This window comes from Cyprinodon variegatus, unplaced genomic scaffold (assembly GCF_000732505.1).
Source record: "Cyprinodon variegatus isolate N-32 unplaced genomic scaffold, C_variegatus-1.0 Scaffold130, whole genome shotgun sequence".
In the NCBI taxonomy this organism is placed as follows: Eukaryota; Metazoa; Chordata; class Actinopteri; order Cyprinodontiformes; family Cyprinodontidae; genus Cyprinodon; species Cyprinodon variegatus.
This window is the reverse complement of record NW_015150583.1, coordinates 1,272,745-1,292,456: the sequence shown is the minus strand read 5'-3', so window position 1 is coordinate 1,292,456 and position 19,712 is coordinate 1,272,745. Positions and strand designations below refer to the sequence as shown.

General features: G+C 37.7%; 1 protein-coding gene across 2 annotated transcripts; it reads left to right on the top strand.

The window, feature by feature from the left end:
- The first annotated feature begins 265 nt into the window (after positions 1-265).
- ssrp1 (structure specific recognition protein 1) lies at positions 266-15,022 on the top strand. 2 transcript variants are annotated; one of them, XM_015376171.1, is made up of 19 exons: positions 266-335; positions 927-1,000; positions 1,977-2,162; positions 4,476-4,581; positions 5,708-5,901; positions 6,006-6,106; positions 7,534-7,663; positions 7,750-7,853; positions 8,349-8,477; positions 8,563-8,784; positions 9,615-9,687; positions 9,817-9,822; positions 12,130-12,265; positions 12,342-12,387; positions 12,480-12,612; positions 12,704-12,871; positions 12,982-13,076; positions 13,168-13,348; positions 14,560-15,022. In XM_015376171.1, the coding sequence occupies exons 2-19, from the start codon at positions 947-949 to the stop codon at positions 14,623-14,625; spliced, it is 2,130 nt and encodes a 709-aa protein (XP_015231657.1). In that variant the 5' UTR covers positions 266-335; positions 927-946; the 3' UTR covers positions 14,626-15,022. The 2 variants fall into 2 exon arrangements, with proteins under 2 accessions (XP_015231657.1, XP_015231658.1); XM_015376172.1 differs by lacking the exon at positions 9,817-9,822.
- The last annotated feature ends 4,690 nt before the right edge of the window (positions 15,023-19,712 follow it).

Genomic DNA, 19,712 nt, shown 5'->3' with positions numbered 1-19,712 from the left:
TATTTTTAAAGCTTTTATGAGGATTAGGAGTTTGGATGTAGGAATAGATGATTTCTTATCTGAGTCATTGGGCGCCCTCGTGTGGCAGTGATTGTTACTGCAATTTGCTCTGGTCTACACAGTCAGCGTATGTTTTTTAAATTTAAATTGCTCTATAATTTACTTCTTTAATATAGTTACCTTACACATATATATGTAACTATACGTTTATAATGAAATAACTTTTTTTTTTTTTACTAAACCGGACGTTAATACAAACTCCCCTTGCTGCTTCCTGTGACGTAGCGCTAGCTCCTGATGCTACACGCGGGAAACAGAAGCTCGTCTAAGTGATTGTAAGGTTTTTAGTTTTATTAAGGTGTTTTCCTTCTTGAGAGAAATTTTTCTAACTGTTCGTTACAGCTAGCGAAGGGTGCAAAGTGAATATATGCTTCAGTTAGAGTGGTTAGTGTGCTATTTAAACCTTTAATTCGTGATTTGTTTTCCTCACGTTTGCGTTGCCTTGTTTGTGCGCTCGTTTAACTGAACAGTTCGCCGCTGCTGGGCGGTGATGTTGCGCGTGCCGTTTCATGTCGCATGTATATGTGAACCCCCAGGACGCAGTCAGACATTGTAACACGAAAGAAGCGAACCTTGTATCCTTTCTGTTAGCTTAGCGGCTATGTTACTCCTGGAAGAGACTGACCGACATTACAGCTCTAATTTACTCCGGTTAGACTAACTACAGAGGGCAAACTACTGCTATCTAAAGTAGTTTAGAAACAAAGCCACACTGTCGTCTTTTTAAATTTACATCACTTGAACTCTCAGAACTATGATTTGGTTGGTACATGTCATAATGAGGAAAAGCAGATAATGTGTGTGCCTATGTCGAATGTGCTTTCTCTAATCGCTGCGCATGTGTACATCTGATTATCTGTCTCTAGAGCATCAGTTATCAGCCAACATGGGGGACATGCTGGAGTTTAACGACATCTACCAGGAGGTCAAAGGCTCTTGGGTATGAAGCTACACTACATTTGAACTCATTTCCACTGGTAGTGGGATTATTGGTGTTTATAAGCTTTGACCTTTCAACATTTATTACACTACAGCCACCTACCTTATTGTATATCATCCTTCTTTTATATGACACTCCAACACAGATTAATAAATAATTGAAAAGGACAGATTGTTTTGATTCGTGTGAAGATCAATTTTAAAGCCTTGTCTCAGATTCTGTTGGATTTAGGTCTGGACTCATGCAGTTTAGTCCTGTGACAATATTTAGCTCCAACCTTCTTCCTAATCATCTCCTTCCCTCTTGTAGGGAAAAATAAATCCTCACACAACGTTGTGACCACTACCAAAGTGATGTCACACTTTTGTTTTCTATACAAAAATTTGCCCTTTTCAAGGACAGATTTGTTAAGCAACTTGTTTTGTTGTTTACAGATTCTGTGCACCACCTTATCTGCATCATGCACCTATATAGTATATATATATATATATATATATATATATATATATATATATATATATATATATATATATATATACACACTATTTAATATATTTTGATAATTATTCTGTAACTAAATAATTTGAGACTTCATATCTGACCTGTTGCCTTGATCTGTTGTACAAGAATCATTTAAGGGCATCAGAGTAAAAGAGGTTTTATATACTGTATATATGTACACAAAAAAAAAGGATTATCATTACACCACTTTGGTTTAATTTCCGGCCTTTTTTCTTTTTCTGTTGCATTAAGTACTTTTTTCACATTTTATGACACATTCCTACTCAATTTTGGGCTATATAGGCTATTTCTTTTCTTCAAGAGAGCTGAATTTGTATTTTAAAAGGATTTACAAAAAATATGAATTTTGATTGCTCTCTCTCCATGTACTACAGATGGAGTAATTTGTAGTTATTGTACTCTGCATTTCAATACACGTCTTGTTTTTTTCTTTTGTTTTTTTTTTTCCCCTTAGAATGATGGACGCCTGCGCTTCAGCAAACAGAATGTAGTTTATAAGAGCAACAAGACTGGGAAGGTTGACAGCATCCCAGCAGGAGAGCTCAACCTCGCTCAGTGGAGGCGAGTGTGCTTGGGCCATGGCATCAAACTTGGCACCAGCACGGGCCACATTTACAAATATGACGGTTTCAGGGACACGGTAAGTCCTGTGTTCGTATTTACCTATTCAGTCTCAAAGAGTCCCAGTCTGATAAAGCTATAAAGATTTCCTGCACATAAGAATTTTCCCCTTGAAAAGCTTAACATTTCTGCTTGATAAAGTTGTTTTTGTCAAGGATCCCTTTAATATAAGAGTTAAGCAGCGATTTCTATTTAAAAAAAAACATTTAATGAAGAGATAATAAATCTGATTATGAGGCGGGTTTATGTGACTGCTTTTTTTTATTTTGGCCCTTTACTCTGAGCATCAAGTCCACGTAAACAAGCCTAGTGTCTGCTGATAAACGGCTCCCTTCATTTGCTGTTATAGGTGAAGAAAAACATTGACGTATTTCTGCCATTTTAACTTTAGATGAGCACTTGTGGCTTTCTGTCAGGTTTCAAAATCAGTCCAATCTTCTCCTTCAAACTCTTAACTGGATTAATGAGGGAAATCAGTGCATTATGTATGTTTTATAAACTATGCAATCATTGACTCTGCTTGATCGGTGTTTATGTTTACTGAAGCACTTCAGCTCAGAAAATAGACCTGACATTTTTATTTTTTTCATTATTATTTCTATATACATTTTTCCCCTACATCTTTTCCCTAAGTATGAGGAGCAGCGGCGCGTAATCCTTAAAAAGGGATGAGGATGTTGGTACAACATGTCTCTTGGGGTTAATCAGCATATTTTTTTGTGGGGAAGATTGATCCTCTGGTTCTGCAGGACACGCCATGATGTCATTGTTTATTATCACACAGTTAGTGTCGGCCCTCCAGAATTGGCGAGAGATTCAGTTCGTGGCGTGCAGAGCTGACAGTCTGATTTATCCGTCCCTATGAGGAAGATGGGGAATCTCTGCCAGAGAGTCTGTTGAATAGCTGAGCTCTAATTACTGTTTTTATATATTTTTTACTATTTTTCAAGGCTGCACTTAAAAAAATTGAAATTGTCTAGAGAGCTGTTCTGAATGAAATTTCCTTTTGTTTTACACTTGTGTAAACAAAATGACAAATAAATCTGTCTAAGTCTAATTGTGTGGAGGATGTTGACGGCCCAGACTGTAACTTTAAAACCTGGTAGATTCCTGTTGGGTTTAGAGGTACAGTCTTCCTCCACCATCCTAATGGCAGATACTACATCACTGCGTCACAGAATTAAAACCATTGTTTCTTTGCACCATAATAGTTACTATGCTTTCATAGGTTATTTTACCACAGAGCTGTCTGATGTTACGACATAGTAGCAGGGCCATTTCTCCTCTATCCTTGTTCATCATTGTGTCGCATCCTCTTTTATCTACACTTTAGCTTCTGAACACCTAAATCAGTTGTAGTAAAAGTCCTTCAGATTGTCCAGAGGACATATTATGGGTTAAAAGATATTTTCTTTGTTTATTTTGACTGTTATATTGCTGTTTTTTTTTTTTTTTTTAAGGTATCAATTGGTGAGAGTCAGTTGACAGAAATAGTTTCATCAAATGTTAATAAAATGTTTTTGTCATACTGGTCTTATTGTCAGAGTACAAAGAGTGGACCTGAAAGAAGGAAAAAACTTAAAAGCCCCAAAACTTGGACGTATATTTGGACATTTGTTGATGGGGTTCACTTTAAAAGAATCTAAGTTAATCTGGCTGTTTGAAACCTAAGGGGAAAAAATGATGATGATGAAATGTTTGTTTATATGGGTGTTGAAACTTAGATGTGCGTGTTTGATCGAGGGAGACGGGCTTCGCCAAAACAAACAGGTCCTGATTTAACTTATTTACTCACTTATTTACACATGGCCCAAACAGTTCTTTAATCCAGGTTGACAAACATCCTGATGATCTTTAGCCTTCTCACCCACACACACTTCCCGGCCTCTAATTGGCTCTAATAACTGTATGGACAGGCAGATATCCAGGTGCGTAAATTAGCTGATTCCTCCCTTCACACACTTGCTTGTCACAATTACTTCCACATGTGTTTGTACTGCTGGGATTGTGTGTACGTGTATTTGTTGCTGTGTGTGTGTCTTCTCCAGTTGTAAGCCAGCCTGCAGGATAAATAAACGGACTGATTGTCGGAGGACAGACGAGGCGGATGGATTACATCCACCTCCTGTGTTCCCTTGCGGCGTAGTTACAATCACATTGTGATTTATTATCCACCATCTCTGCTTCCCTTTAGGTGCTGTTTTCATAGGCTGTGACCCATGAACAGCTGCTGCTTTTACTGCCCTGAAGTCTGTCAGTGCGTCCCCTTCTTGTTTTCATCTCCTCTCTACTCTTAATGCTTCTCATCTTTTTTTATTTTATTATTCTGCAGGATTTTGAGAAGATATCAGAGTTTTTTAAGGTAAACTACAAGGTGGAGCTGTCAGAGAAAGACCTGTCTGTGAAGGGCTGGAACTGGGGGACAGCCAAGTTCTCAGGTAAACAAGTCAGCATGGAGTCTCTGAAGTTGAGCACACATGCTTTCTATGAAGCATTTAAAAGTATAGGTACCTGAGTAGGAAGAAATGTTAGATTTAGATAATAATATTAATTATAAGAAAACAAAAGCCTTTTTATTTCTATTTATATAATCTTTGCTCCCCTTTATTTTATTTCTAATTAATTGACTGCTTCTGGTTTTGACAACGTCTACAGCTAAATGCAGACTCATAAAAAAAAAAAAAAAAAAAACATTTATCTCCTGCTGTTTATGTCTTTACTTACTTTCAGATAACGGTTCTAAACATTGATCTGTAAATTTAAAGGGACAAAAGAAACTGCGCATCCTAAACTGTGATTTAGTTTCTTGTAGAAAAGTCTAATCTAGACTAGGGCTGCAAGTAATGATTATTTTGCAAATCGATTAATCTCTCTATTATTTTTTCGATGTATCATTTGATAATCGGACAGCAAAAGGTTCCTTAAAGAAGACTATTTGCTAAATACAACCAAGTGAAAATAAACTTTACCACTTGAGGAGTTCTGAACAGAGCATATTGACAGATGCAAAAGATTTTTATCTTAAATGCATAATGTTAGCACTTTTTCTTTTACATTTAAACTATAATCCTTTGCTGCTGTAACACCACAATTTCCCCGTTGTGGGACAATAAAGGGATTTTCTTTTCTATTCTTGTAATTGCTGCTAGAGTTGGGTCCCTCTGTCAGCTAAAGGTACATTTTAGACTATACTCCAGTTAACGATTAATCGATTACTAAATTAGTTGACAATTATTTCAACAATCGAGTAATCCCTATTAATCAGATTAATTATTACAGCCCTAATCTAGACTTTTAAAGTAGTTTGATGACTAAAAAGAAATGGCCCCAGAGCTGTATCATAATGTTGGTATGAAACCATTTAGCTTTTTCATGATTGTTGGATGTAATAAACCAATTAGAGGTTTTGTTTATTAAATGACCAAAAAATTATAGAAATTTGGGTTTGGAAAGAAATTTCAAATGTGAAATATTCAGCTGCCCCATATGTCCCATGTTCTGGATGTTGTTGGACCTCTGGCTGCCCATCAGAGGTTCACTTGACTGTTTTCTCTTCTCTTCTAGGACCCCTGCTGTCGTTTGACGTCAATGACAACACAGCGTTTGAGATCCCCCTGTCCAACGTCTCCCAATGCGCCACAGGGAAGAACGAAGTCACGCTGGAGTTTCACCAGAACGACGACACGGAGGTCTCTCTCATGGAGGTCCGATTCTACGTCCCGCCCAGCCAGACCGATGAACGACAAGACCCTGTGGAGGTGAAGGCGAAGGCGGATCATTAATCATGTTTATTCAGAACAGTTTCTGTGGATTGGTTTTGTTTTATTGATGCTGACGTTAAACAAGTTTTTCTGTCCATCAGGCGTTTGCCCAGAATGTTCTGTCTAAGGCTGATGTGATTCAGGCCACAGGAGACGCAGTTTGTATCTTTAAGGAGCTTCAGTGTCTCACACCCAGGGGAAGGTAGGAGATCAACAAAGTGTTTTCATCTGATCCTCACTTTGTTTTTATCATTTCTCAAGGCTGGATAAATGTGGACTGTCTTCCTCAGTTTATTCTCTAAAGGATAAAGGTTTAAAGAGAAAAGTTGTTACTCTGACAAGGACTGATATTTAGTCTCATCTTTGATAACTTTAACCTTCAGATTGTGTTTTATTTAACCACCAACTAAGTTCATTTGAGAATAACAAACTGTTTTGAGAGAAAAAAAAAAATTTAGTTTGAAATGAACATGTACTATTAAGACTGGGTGAGAATACTGTTTCAGAGACTGCATGGAATGAAGGATACTGGTTGTTACCAAGTCAGCGAACGTCCAGTAGCTTAACATAGAGTTGATTGATCTTTGTTTCCAGCTCTCATGATTCTTGGAACCTTCAGAAATCTCCATTGCTATTAGACAGTTTATGGTTATTACTTTTTACACAAAACCTTCTGTAAATAACACATCCAGATATAAAATAGAGAAATTTGAAGACCGAAGCTAAAAGTCAATCTTTTTCCAATCAGTCCGAAAAAAGAATCTTTGCAACTTATTAAACAAAGATTTTATTTAAAGAGTATTTTATCAGTGCGTTCTGTTCGTCCTAGGAAGTCTGGATTCCCTTGCTTTGTGTAGGAAAATTCAACTTGAAGGCCTCTAGAGGTGGAATTTCAGTCAGAAAGTCCTCACAACACCATTGTATCAGTTCCTTATTATGAATGTTGCATTAAGTCAGTTGTTGACATACTGCTAATGAACATTGTCAGTGCTTTTCATATGCTGAGAACAGTTTTCTGTCATTTTTATGGGTCTAGCAGTAGGTATAGTGACCATCTACAAACGTTAGTGAATGCCAGTCCACCAGAGGTAAACTGGAACACATTAACCTCTGAGATTACGTCACTTCAACTTCCCATTTTTAAGTTCTGGACAATCCAAAACACCATGTGCACATGATCAACCTCATCAGGATGACAAAGAAAAACACTCTGACCTAATAGAACAGCAGGATTGATTTAATCAAAATGAAAACTAAATCATTTTGTTTTGTTCATTCATGAATAAAAATTGATTGGATTAGATTTTTAAATATGTGCTCTCAAGCTCAGAAAATAATTCAGTTTAAAATGTTTATCCTAGTTTTTCCACGTGTTTGCCAAAAGATTAATACAGAGGAAACTATTAATGGGTGTTTTCCTTCTATCCCTTTTTTATGTAGTAAAGGTTACAAACCCCCAGAAGTGAAGATATATAATTATCTAGGCTTGTTAGGATAGAATATATTGGAGACATTAAGCAAACAAAGAAAACATATTGATAGATAAAAAAGTGGGATTTAAAATTGGATTTATTCATTGATTGTGAAGCTCTGCCTTCCTTTAATGTCTCTTGGGTCTTTTTCTTACAGATACGACATTCGGATCTATCCCACTTTCCTCCACTTGCACGGTAAGACTTTTGACTACAAGATTCCCTACACCACCGTTCTCCGTCTCTTCCTGCTGCCACACAAGGACCAGAGGCAGATGTTCTTCGTGGTGAGTAAACCCCTGCATCTTGTCTCCTCTTTATAGCTTTCCTGCTTTAGAGCTTCTCTGACTTTTCTCACCTTCCCTCCTTCTAGATCAGTCTGGATCCTCCCATCAAGCAGGGGCAGACTCGATATCATTTCCTCATCCTGCTTTTTTCAAAGGAAGAGGATATTAGCCTCACCCTCAACATGAGCGAGTGAGTATCCTAGGGGCCTCCAACCAATACGATTTATTCTTTCATCCGGTTTTTGCACTTTCACACCTGAAATTTCCCACTGACTTTAGAGCCTTTATGTGCAAATGAAAAAATGTTTGTCCATGTGTCCATCTTAAAGACTTTGGGCCTTCCTGTGATTTGATTTAACTCCTCTGCTGCTGGATGTGGGCTTGGACTTTGACTAGGCCGTTCTTTACATTGTTCCAGAAGATATCATTGCAGCATTGTCTTAATGTTTATAGTTTGTGTTGAGCTAAGGCGCTCAGACTTGCCTGTCCTTGCTGAATATAAGCATGATTGGTAACTTAACAAAATATGGAGGAAAAAAAAGTTTGGGTTCTTATCTTTGACTGTGTTTTCCACCAGGGGGCACCAGAGTCCTAAAGGAGCAGTTTCATGCCTTCTCTAAATTATTGCCAGTTTCTCCTTAGAAATCCCATCAAACTTCCAGTGTGTGTTCTGTTCTCACAACAGGGAGGATGTGGAAAAGCGTTTTGAAGGCAAACTCAGTAAAAACATGTCGGGCTCTCTCTACGAGATGGTCAGCAGGGTGATGAAGGCCCTGGTCAACCGCAAAATCACTGTACCCGGAAACTTCCAAGGGTAAGCATCTATGAAAGATTGTATCTTACAATGAAGAGATCTTAATAAAAACTGGTTCACTTTCAATGTCTGACCTCCTCTGCAGCCACTCTGGTGCTCAGTGCATCACCTGCTCCTACAAGGCATCATCAGGCCTCCTTTATCCTCTGGAGAGGGGCTTCATCTACGTCCACAAGCCCCCAGTTCACCTGCGCTTTGAGGAAATCTCCTGCGTCAACTTCGCCAGAGGAACCACTACAACCAGGTCCTTTGACTTTGAGATTGAGACGAAGCAAGGAAACCAGTACACCTTCAGCAGCATTGAGAGGTGAGGCCGCCTCACTGGGACTTAGAGCAGTTACTCTAAAACAGGGAAGGTCTAAAGTCGAGTCCTCAAGAGCTACCATCCTGTAACTTTTAAATGCATCTGTTTAACACACCTGAATCAAAAGGCTCAATCCCCTCACTTAGCCCAGCAGAGGCGTGGTAATGAGCCACTCATTTGATTCAGGTGTGTTAAAAATGGGGTGCATCAAAAAGTTGCAGGATGGTAGCTCTTGAGGACTGGACTTGAGCTCCCCTGCTCTAAAAGATACTAGTGTTAAGAACTCCACCAGGCTCATTACTGATCAAACATCGGTGGTTAGGGCATAGGGCTTGTAATCCTGAGGTTGTGAATTCGAAACCCACTCACACAGACTGCCACTCTGGGTGTCTTTGCACGACCCTTAACCCCTGGGTGCTGCACAGTGGCAGCCCAAAGGAGATGGGTTAAATGCAGAGAGTTAATTTCTCAAATGTGAGATCAATAAAGAAGAATTTATTTATTTATTTTTGTAACTATGAAAAAAGATGTTTTTATAATTAAGTTTACAGATGGTATCATTTTATTTTAATGAGCTAAAAATGTAAGTAAATGAGATCCACATCAACCATTGTTAGAACTGTTTTTGTTTGATGTTTCTTTTTATTCCGCAAACTTGTGTTTTGTTTGTTGATTCCAAGCGATGCAAAAATACTGAGTGTACAGTCATCATCTCATTAGTTTCTATGCTTTTTTTTTTTTTTTACTTTAACTGCATTGTGTGTTTATATTATTATAGTAGTATATTTATTATATATTATATATATTATTATAGTATTTTTTTTTTCTTGCAGGGAGGAGTATGGCAAACTGTTTGACTTTGTTAACGCCAAGAAGCTCAACATCAAGAACAGAGGGTTCAAAGAGGTAATTTATGAGCAAGTCAACTCATCCTGTTTTCTGTATCCAAAATATCCAACCAGCCTTGTCAGATTTGCGATGCAGATATTCATTCATGTCGCCCTTCTCCTTTGTGTCTGTCTGTACCTCCTGTAGAAGAAGGTGGGTATGGTTATGGGCGCCTCGTGTGGATGCTGGAGTTGATTTTGTGTGGAGTGATTTCTGATTGCATGGAGTGCTGAAGCATTCTGCGGGATCATTTTTGTCCAATTTATTTGGTTGATTTTAAGTGGTCTCTATTGGCCGCTGATCATGGGAGACGCGGATCAGGAGTTTCTGTGTGTGAGAGGCTGATCACTCGGATAACTGTGTGTGTTTGCATTGTTCTGACTAATGTGCTGCCTGAGGGGCTTTTTGGTGTTTAACATGTTGATTGCTCCGTCTTTAATGTTCTGCTGACACGGACAACATCCCGCTGGCTCCCAGATTTACCAAAACAGTTTCTCCTACATTCTAATCATCTGTTGCCATGGTGATGGAGTCAGCAGAGGAGGGCAACGAGAACAAATGGAGCTCCTCTCCATTTCCTGTTCTTTTAATGGGAGCCTTTCTGACTGGGTGTTTCTGTCAGCCATCAGGACATGGATAAAGATGCATGGAGATGGGAACGACCATGTGGGCCAGGAAAACAGCCAGACTGAGACTCCATAATGTTTTAAATGTCAGCTTCAGGCACCAAGCCTTTTAGTGGCCTGTAAAAGTTCATTTGATTTAGTTGTTGTCATTCTGCGTCTAACCGTGGTTAAAATCGACTCAACTAGGATTTCCCTGATTTCCCCAGAAAGAAAAAGGGTCAGGGTTCAATTTTAACAAATGAGGAAAGTTAAAGAAAACGTAGACACTAAAAAACCCAAACAGCCTGTAGGACAGCGGTCTGCAACATTTGCAACCTAAAGAGCCATGCTGGTCCCCAGTCCAACTAATTACGTTATTTAGAGCCCCCAATCTCAATGTAGCATTATGCAACTTTTAATTTTTAATAAATAAATATCGAGTATACATTTTTTTTTTTTATTTCTACAGTAGCACACTTGTTATTTTAAGGTTTTCAAATTAATAAAGCTAATATTTAGGAAAAAAAAGATCTAAGATCGATATGCTCAGTTTTATCAGCTTTGACCGATATCTGCGCTCTGTCTTTAGTGCATTGTTGGACTTTAAAATCACATAAATATGGACAATACACTGAATATTAATGAGTAAAACATTGTTTGTGAACAGATTTTCGTCCATATTTGCACAGACAGACATGAGAAAGCTGTAGTGTGATGCAGTCAGTTCAACACATACGCTCCCTCAGCAGAAAGAGGTGAAGTTTTCAGTTTTGGAAGGATTTCGAAACAGCTTGTCTGTCAACATAATTTAGCCCATGGTCTTTTTTTAAGTTTTCCCAATAAAACCTAATAAAGGTGAATTTCTCTATTTTAAGAAATCCTTTAAGTTAAAACCCTGGGATGTTCTATTTCTGGAAAATAATGGAAATAGATGAGCTCCAAGCTTCCAAACTAATGAGGAGAGAAAAAGATCTAAGAAATGATTACTGGTGCTTCTCGTCATGCTTTGGTGGAACTTCAGTAACAAGTTCAATAAAAAAGATTAAAAACCTGCATCTATGTTTTAAAAAATTTATATTTTCATCTCGGTGTACTAAAAACACGATTGGAAGCTCCAAAGAGCCGCGTGCTGCAGACCTTTGGACAGAAAGATTGTGAATCTTAAGCGGTTCAGCTCTTCCTGATTGCAGACCAGATCACAGAGAACAGACTGATTGGCCAGCTGAACCCAGATCGGTGCATCTGAAATGTTTATTATACAAAATAAAAAATGCAGTGAAGCACCCGCTGCTAACCAATGTACAAATTAACCAACTGTGGCGGGAGCTGTAATGCATGTAATGATTTGTGAAAGCATTTTTAAAAAAATCTCTATTTAAACGTCTCTTAACATATCAGGAGAAAAATTAACATCTGATCTTTGGCTGATAGTTTGATTGGTGCATCTCTTCCAATGAAATGAAAGAAACTCGGAGATCTAGCTTCGTAAGAACAATAGGATTTTTTTTTGTCATTTATCTCTTTGCTAAATCTTAATTTGTATTTTTCATGCTCTGAAAAATTATGTTAAATTAAGCTACAATATCAGTGCGTCATTATTTTAACACATATTTTATTGACATTTTCCACTGTTAGATCAGACCTTTCTTTTGTAATGATGGTTGATATTGACTGAATTTTATTGGGAGTAGATATTTTTCCTGTGATTAACATTCAGAAAGAAATTCTTCCTTCCTTTCTTAACTGTTTTTCAGACTGTCGCTTTGGGGTATTTTCTCTAACTGATTCCTAATGATGGTGGTCGACTGTTATTGGTCCATTGCGGCCTTTTCCTGACTATGATTTGTGATTTCAGGGCATGAAGGGCAAGATAGACGAGTACAGTGACTCCGATGAAGACCAGCATGATGCCTACCTGGAGAGAATGAAGGCTGAGGGAAAGATCAGGGAGGAAGGCAACGACAGCGATGATTCAGATGGAAGTGGAAGTGGTAAGATGCAGTTTAAGCAGCTGAACATCTGGAGTTGGTGTGGAAATATGTTAAGCCTCTGATCGTTTCTCTTTAGACGAGTCTTTCAACCCTGGGGAGGAAGATGAAGAAATTGCAGAAGAGTAAGTGACTTTCTTCAGTGTTTCAAACCGTCACACCCATTTCTTGCATTTTCAGGACTTCTTCCATTTTTTTTTTTTTTACATTCAATCAGGTATGACAGCAATGCTTCAGCAAGTGACAGCAGTGAAGAAGGCGAAGATAGCGAAGACGAAAGCGCAAAGAAGAAAAAAGCCAAGAAACCTAAAGTCGTGAAAGAGAAAAAAGAAAGGAAACCACGCAAAGAGGTGAGAGAGCAGCAGGGGAATAAAAACATCAGATGCATTTCAGAATAAAAGCAACATTTTTCCTTTGTTTTGTTTTTTTGTGTCTGAGCAGAAGAAGCAGAAGGACACAGGAGGTCCCAAAAGGCCGATGAGCGCCTACATGCTTTGGCTGAACTCCAGCCGGGAACGCATCAAGGCAGAGAACCCCGGCATCTCCATCACAGAGATATCCAAGAAGGCCGGAGAGATGTGGAGACAGCTTGGCAAAGACGAAAAGGAGGTGAAAGCTGGACCCTCAGAAGAGAACATCATAATTTGGATTTCTGATTGATATTAGCAACACTTCAGTAAATAACATTAAATCTCCTTCTGACATTTTTTTTTTTTCAGGAATGGGAAACAAAGGCAGGGGAGGCAAAGAGGCAATATGACAAACTGAAGAAGGAGTACAAAGAAAGTGGAGGAGCTGTCTCTAGTCCCAGGAAGTAAGGCTTATTTTACTGAAGCTACTCCTTTAAAAAAAAAAAAAAGTATGTATTACATCCTTGATTGTCCCGCTACTCCTTCACTCTTTAGAGAGAAGAGAAAATCGGGTGGAAAAAAGGACGAAGACAAGAAGAGAAAGTCCAGTGGTGGCGACAAGGAGAAGGAACGGGGGGGCAACGAAAGCTTCAAGAGCCGAGAGTTCATCGAAACCAGCGAGGATAGCTCCTCAGACTCCGACCACAAGAGCAAGTCCAAGAAGAAGAAGAAGAAGGTATGATTATTATCAGACCAGCTGCAGGAGGACGCAGTAATGGGAAAAAACACAAAACACTGAATATTCAACCAGCACTCTGGTCACAGAAAAATAATTCCAACAAATCAGTTAATTATTGATTTCCTTTTTTATGTGTTCCAGGTTTACTGTCAGCTTTTCTTTATATCAAAACATCTTGATTGATTTTTATTGCTGTAATACCTCTCTGAGTCGTGCTAAACTGAGCTTTACTGATACTAAGTTAAAGTCCTACTGGATGTTACAAAATCCCTGTTGTTTGCGTGTGCTTTGAGCTCCATTAGCTTTCAGGGGCATTTAGATACTATCCAGCATTATCTCATTAGTTTTGCTAGAATGTTCGACCCTGGACTTCAGCTTTTTAGAAACCTACTACTTTCTGACTTCATCCCTGAGGTCTTTTTCACAGCTATTAGTCCGGCAGAGCTAATGTTTTTCATTTTGCCTTTGGTTCTCATTTTATCAAACAATAAGGGCTTTATGAAGGATTTATTTTTCATTCTTTTTGTGTTAGATGCAGAGACACCTGTCTTTTTATATTCCAGAACAGCCACTTCTTCACAACATGTCTGATTTTTATAAATTGTTGAAGCTTTTTAACCCAGTCAGTCTCTTTCCTCTTGATGTAGAGACTAAAAACCAATAAGTTTTTAGGGAAAACCTTGAGTTTTTAATAACTGGTCACATGCAGTGAATTTTCAAAGTGCATCTGTGCAATTCAGTGGCTGTGAAAGATAATCTTTAAAGGACAAAGCGTCAGGAATTCAGTTGAAAACTTTAAAATCGATCATCAAAGCCTTGCAATCTCCCATGCTTTCATGCTTGGGATTAAGTAAAGACACGCAGGGGGCATCATCTATCAGTGTATTACATAACAGCTGTTTTAATTGGCTGTTTATTTAATTTCTATAAGTGACAAGATTCTCCAGTGTGGATCTAAACATCACCTTTTATTACAGCGCGCTTTACGAATATCTCTTTAAGCAATCACCAAGAACAGAACAGATCTTCGACTACTAATGAAACTGAACTAGAGAATCATAACAGATCATTTATTAGTGCTACACCAGTTGAACTGCATAAAGGAACAAAATTAGGCTACCAATTGATTTGTAAGGGGATCCTGTTCTGCAAAGTTTGCACCAATAAATAAAAAAATCCTGGTTCTTGTTTGTCTTTAATTTACACAGGAATCAGAGGAAGAGGAGGAGGAAGCTGCTTCCACTCCTGCCAGCTCAGAGGAGGAGTCTGACTGAAGAGACACGGATCAGAAACAAACCAAGGACCAACTGTTTTCACTCTGTTGATTTCAGACCAATCGACAAACATTTTTCTTTTTTTTTTCCTTCACCGCATTTAAACAATGGCGTCTCTCGTGACGACGTGTGGAAACTCATCCAAGGTCATATTTGGGCAAGTGTCCCGATGGCTCAATGAAATGATGGGATACTTGGAGGGTTTCCCATCCATCCCATGAGAATGGCTGTTTTTACGTAGCACTGGGGATCGTAGGAGATATTAGCTGCTCAATGCTAAAGAGGATCGATTCTTTCCTCTGGTTTAGTGCTCTTTGCAGTTTTTTTTGTTTGTTTTTTTGTTTTCCTATGTCATGTTTTCAGGCTAAAATAAATACAGATTTTTAGAAAAAAAGTCTTTGTTTTGTCATGTTTTAATAATGCTCTTCCACGACCTTTTATTGTTTTTGGTTTTTTATCCATTGTGCCCTAATTGACATGACTTATGTACGTTAAACCAATTAGGGACAAGCTTACTATCGGTTATTTTATAGTTGTTAGCTGGTCGATTGCAGGAATGGTGGATAAGTTTCTGATCCTGGGGTTTACCCCTAAACAAGTTTCAAAAATTCCCCCAGAATTACTAGAGATGCAGTTAACTTGTGGCCCAATTTATACAGAATGGTATTGGAGGAGCACTTTGGTCAGCTGTAGGGGTTTTTTCAAGTGCTTAATAATGAAATTGGATAATTGGATTTGATCCAAGGGAATTTATATTTCCAAAACATTTTGGGGATTTTTATACTGAAACATGGATGAAAAAAAAAAAGATATCTGAGCGAAGAAAGCTTTTACATCAAACTAAACTTGAAATGCTTTTTATTTCCTTTCATTTCAGCCATTATATATATCTTTGCTTGTTTGACTGAAACCTCATAGGCTCGCCTTCAGAATGCTGCAGTGAAGCTATTGACAAAAACTAACCAGTAGAGCACACTTAACTCCAATTCTGGCCTCCCTGCACCTACTTCCTGTGCACTTGTGGTTTATTTTAAGAATTGTGGTTTCAGCCTTTAGGACAGTCCATTTTCAGGCTCCTCAATACATTATGAAGCTTTTAGACCATCTTTCTTGGAATCTGGTATCCTAGAGCCAAATAACAGAGGTGGTACTAACCCTTAGAGATCATGTACAGGTTGTTGCTCTGAGACATGGTCCCACTCTCCCTTTGCTGCTCCGATAGGTTTTTATTTGATGCATTTATTTGACTTGCTTTGTTTTTATAACTAGTATGTTATCATTGTCTATTATTTTGCATTCCCTTCTATCAGAACAAATTGTACATACTCACTTTTAGCAAAAATGCAGCATTGATCATTAGACGTTTCCGTTTTAGCAAATGCATGAAAACATGATTGAAGTTCATTACTGTTTTTTAAAAAATCAACCCGGGAGAAAAAATAGAGCAGCTGAAATGGTCTGAATATTTTAAAGCACTTTTTTTAGTCATGCTGACCACCTCCAGCCCATTACACTACAGCTACATTTACAAACCATTAAACATATTGGTAGATTGGGGTTAAGTGCCTTGCCCAGGGTGACAGAGCTGGAATCAAACCCACAAACTTCTGACTGGAAAACATTGCTCCCCACTGAACCGGACAAACCATACACCAATACCTCAAATTCAGTTTATTCTGAACGGATAGTGTCCTGTTTAAAGTGTCAATGTGATCAATATAACCACGTTCAGCATTTTAATACGTTTAACTTTCTTTAGAAATAAAGGTAAACAAATCAGCTTGCAAAAAGTCATCAGAATTATGAGGGAAAATGACTGAAATATTGTATCTGGTGATGAAAAACAGTGGACTCCTGTGCTGGGTTCCTCCTGGAGGTGCCTTGTCAATGAAACCAGCACTTAACATCACATCCACTGATGTCTGGCTCTTAAAAACCACACTCCAAACCACCTTCCACTCAGGCGTTGGGCTTTTGTCTGAAGCCACTGTCTCTACAACCTTCACCATCACGCCCAAACCATCCTGCCTGGTTAAATTTCCTAATGTGCTTCAGGTTTGTGAATCCTGGAGGAATACCTTAAGTAATAAAGCTTTAATAGCTTGTTTTATATCCTCTAACATAATGGGGGTTAATGAGTTGAGGGATTCCAGTCAGACATTAGAGGTCAGAGGACTTGTCGTTTTGCACAGAGAAAGAAATTCATGTTCATATATTTATATGATGGACCAACACAATAGCAAATAATTGGGGAGAAGTGGTTTTTGAAACTATTACAAACTGTAAGCTTAACTCTAAATACTACATCCCCTGATGAAATTTGCTGCATCCCGAATATTTATTTTTAGAGTCCTACGAGATTTCAATAGTTCCATCCTACAAACTTCTTCATGAAGGTCATCAAGAAGGCAAGGGGACATTTTAAGCCTCAATAAGCTGATTGACAACAAGTAAACAAAATTACAAGGATATGGAGCTTAAAATAAAGAACTTTATCGTCAGAGGGCCCCTTTCCACATGTATCTGAACAATTTCTTCAGACATTCTGTGCAGGAGATTAAACAGTGCTTCACACTATCTGTCTGTATTGAAAATATCATTGATCTGGACCAGTCCCTTTTCAACACTACTGCAATACTAAACTATGAAGTAGCCAAAATAATTTATAGCATTAAACATTCTAATGAACTGGAGTCATATGGACTTAGCCAATTTGTATTAAAAGAGTATAAGGAGGCCTCAGTGTGTCCAGTCACTCATTGCAGACATTTATAGTTCATAACTGTCCCATAGGAAACTGTTTATAGTGGTGAATAGGGTGACATCTCCTTGCTTAGACTCCAATGTTGGGGTTCCACAGTGGTCAATTCTTGGCCCATGTTTATTTTCTCTTTTTATTAGTACTTTACCAAATGCAGGTTCTATTTGTAAAGAAAAGCTTTCCTTTTTTGTTTTTACGGCACTAGTGGCTCGATTTTTCGACAGTAGGCTTACAGGAAAGGGGGTATGAGAGAGGGGGAGAGGTATGCGGCAAAGGACCACGGGGTTGTGTTTATACATAGGCATGTCCAACCATGTTGGTGTACATTTTAATAACTTATTGTCATAATTATATCCTGCAGTGCTGGTATGCATACTAGATAGATTTTTTTTTTTAGACAGAAAGAAAGCATATATTTTCATAGAAATCTTTTGTGTAATATTCTTTTATTTTTGCCTTTGATAACATGTTAAATCAATTAAAGTGTATAGCTACTTTAAATAACTTTTATGTTTTCTTTTCAGTCAACTTTGCCAGACAGACAGACAGACAGACCTAAGGCCCGCTACCTCATAACAGATCTGAATTCATTGCAGGGAATTAAATCTGTTTATTTCTTCTCATTTCTTTTTGTATAATTTTTTTTTATCTGCTCTTGTGTTTTGGTTTTATGTTTTTTGCAAGTGATATAATATAATTAGCCAGCACAATAACACACCATACTGGGTGATAAACATTGCAACTACTTTCATCTCCAAAGCTTGTGCCCCTCCGATCTCCATTGCACGTGTTTTTATTTCCATAGAAGGTTAGAAGACCTCAACATAATGGAGAGTAGTTAAAAAATGACATGCTGTCATACAGAGACGCGCACAGAGAGAGGAAAACACTCAGTGTCACTCAGTTACATTATCGCTGATGTGAGAGTCCATAATGTTTCTTGTCCCAGAGTGTGTCTAGAAATGGCCCTATATCATATGACCAATTGTTATTAATTTATACTATATTACATTGCTTTTAGGCTTTTTCCTTGTTAACCATAAGTTCAATTTCTTTATAGTTCATATATAGATTTCTAAAAGTAAAAAGTTAAATGGATGCATGTTGAGTTTTAGCTCTGAGTGCTCACATTAAACATTTCCTGTGTGTCTTTCTTTTTTCCACGCCATTATATAATGTGGCTGTGTTATACTTCAAAATGAATAATTAAAGATGCAATGAAATGATATAAATAATAATTATAGATTAAGAATAGACTTATTAGAAATGTATTTTAATTTTATAGCTTATTTTTCCCCACAGCTTTCATATATATATATATATATATATATATATATATATATATATATATATATATATATATATATATATATATCACTGCATACAAAACTAGTATTTCATGTTAATGAGTATTTCAGTTCATGATGTGAGCATTTCACTCACATCATGAACTGCATGTCAACAATTATTACACTCCAAAAATCTGATGTTGTATGAAGAAGTGAGCAGGATTCATCTGTGCAGAGGAGAAAGCAAGCATGTAAATAAAGGCGCTCTGCTTCGATTCCAAAGTGGATTCTTTTTTACCTACATGCAGAAACTGTTTTCTCTTGCAGGCAAATGGAAGCTGGTTGGATTGAAATATGAATGAAGCAAAATACAAGTAATACCAGGAGAAAGATCGTTAGAAATTCAATTTTCAGCCAAAGGTGGCTCTAAAAAGTATTAGAACTGGAAACTGAATCATTACCTCCAACAAACATTGTTCTACGCCAAAAAAAAAAAAAAACAACTAAAACATCAAACTACATAACTCTACTACATAGGTAGTTTGGTTATGAATTGAGCCCCCTTGTTGTCCTTCACAGTTTCATTTTATTTGGAAGTCAGTATAAAAATATATATTTTCTTTTTTCACTTCCTTATTATTCCCATCTTCATTGCTCAAAATCAAAATAAAATACATTAGAGTTAGTTGCTCTGTAATGAAAAACAGAAGGTTTGGACGAGAAGAAGATGCATCTGCTTTTTAATAACTGTTGGTGTCTTTTTAAGACAATTACTGACATCTAATTGAAGATATAAGGAGAAAAATATGAGAAATCTACAAGAAGAATCTGATACACTGGCAAAGAATTAATGTGCAAATATGGTTTATTGATTTGTGCTTCTGGCTAAGTGTTTATGTATTTCCACCAGAGATGTGGAGAGCGGCATGGGAAATTGGGATTTGTGGTCAAGAAGGAAAGAAACATCCTCCTCTTACTCCTTTGAGTAAAGAGGGGGAGGTCGGATTTATGTCATTAACCAATGACACAGAGGAGAG